At 40.2% G+C, this 1,911-nt stretch overlaps 1 protein-coding gene across 1 annotated transcript; it reads left to right on the top strand.

Moving 5' to 3' along the window:
• Window positions 1-69: 69 nt before the first annotated feature.
• LOC108356030 (eclosion hormone-like) lies at window positions 70-898 on the top strand (the record flags this gene model as incomplete). Its single annotated transcript, XM_017607161.1, has 1 exon — window positions 70-898. A coding segment is annotated over one exon (185 nt), but the record flags the coding sequence as incomplete, so codon positions are not given.
• Between the last annotated feature and the right edge of the window lie 1,013 nt (window positions 899-1,911).

Here is a 1,911-nt window from a genome sequence, read left to right as displayed (position 1 = left end):
TTTATATTTAAGTAAGCAATTTTTTGTGTAATTATTCTCTCTCTCTCTCCCTCTTTTTCTCCTTTACAGACACCATTTCCGGCATTGATTTTATACAAATTTGCCTCAACAACTGCGCGCAGTGCAAGAAAATGTTCGGTGACTACTTTCAGGGCCAGACATGCGCTGAATCCTGCCTCAAATTCAAGGGTAAAGCCATACCCGACTGCGAGGATATTGGCTCCATTGCACCTTTCCTCAATGCGCTCGAATAGAGGGAGTAAAGACACTGTATATATCGAATCGCGCTCTCATATTCAATACGTAAATTTTGCTGCTGTCGCCTTCGCTTGTTCACTGCGCTGTTGCACGATTTTCGTGATACCCTCAAGCCATAACCGCCTGCTCACGCACCCGTTTTTTTTTTTTTGTTTGGTTAATGCGTAATTTTTGGGTTTATGGTAGATGTATGCTGCTGTGAATTGTTATACTGTGTTGTTTTGTGTGCCGAACGCGCGCTGGTCGTTGGTGACCTTTGGTACCGCTTTGCGAATTTGTAACGCCTGTGTGGCGTACGCATCTTATTTGGGTCATTGTCGGTGTGGACGTCGGCATCAGCGCTGCGATAATCACTCGCTGGGTAATCGCATCGCTTATCATATGATCAAAACATAACATCACCTTGCAAACAAATTTTTATGGATTGTTTTAAGTGCATTTATCAATTGAGACAAACGGTCTGAAAGCATTACTTGTTGTTCGCCTGACAACTTCTTTTTTTCTCAAACCTGCGGTACCTACTGTACGCAAAAGGAAGAGAAAACAAGTTAAAAAATAATCACACGTATAGCCATATTGTGTCAGAAAGTTCCTAAACCAAAACATTTTAGTATTATATTTATGTATGTAGCTAATTGATACAGATAACTAGATTTAAAAATTATATTTATGAGAAATAAATAAAAAACTTTGCAACGGAATAAAACAACTTTGAATTTCGGATTGGATTTATGTATATGTATGTAGGGTGGTCCAAAGACAAGGTCGGAATTTTGATGCCTTCGCCGCCTAGGATTTTTCTTTATCGAAAAATATACCCTTTTTTATTTGGAGATCAAAAAATATTTAGAGAGATGCCAATGAACGAGTCGGATAACTCTGTACTACCACGGCGGTGCACCGTTAAGTGATCCATAACCATTTGTGGAACAACGGGGAAGAATGTAAGCTCTTAGGAATACTGCGACTTAGTGCGAAAAAGCAATACTCCAACAATGCTGTGGCGCTGTGTCGCTGTATGGCACTACAGTCGTAGAACTTGGGATCACAATTATTCAACAGTCTGGTGAAGATAGCGGAGGTGAAACGCTTGGATATCCTCTATTTTACTTGGTATAGAAATTGGTTCATTACGTCAATACCATGGCAAAATACTTTAGTTTTTCTCCGAATACAAACTTTCGGTTAGTGGAATGTGTCTCCTTCTGCGGATCACTCAAAGAGGGCAGTCACATGGGACAGCTACGCCTCTCTAAAGTAGTGTAGGTTCCCCGCGAACGAAATATAAACTTTCTGACCCTCTATTCCTTATGCATTCTCCCATAGATGCCCTAGCCTTCCATCAACCCAGGTGTCCTCTCCTCGCTTCTGTTTAAGTTTTATATTTCGAACCTTTACAACAGCCCATGACATTGATGGTCTGTGCTCAAAAGTAAAGGGCTATCTCCCTGAAATATCTGGCTTCTTCATCGCGAATGAAAGGGATGGAAAACTGATTAAGATTTGTTAGTAGAAACTGCATGCAATAGATTAAAGGTCTTCTTGTAGAACGCGTAATATAGCAGCTTATTTTGATTGGTAAAGAAGGTTGCAGACAATAAGCATAGAAGAGAGCTATGGTCGTCTAAGCTTCAATATTTTCAAAGATGGTTT

The sequence above is a fragment of the Rhagoletis zephyria genome, unplaced genomic scaffold (genome assembly GCF_001687245.7).
Source record: "Rhagoletis zephyria isolate East Lansing unplaced genomic scaffold, Rhagoletis_zephyria_1.1 Rzeph_scaffold_53274, whole genome shotgun sequence".
Taxonomy (NCBI): Eukaryota; Metazoa; Arthropoda; class Insecta; order Diptera; family Tephritidae; genus Rhagoletis; species Rhagoletis zephyria.
Note: the sequence above shows the minus strand (reverse complement) of the source record. Positions and strands in the feature narration are given on the sequence as shown.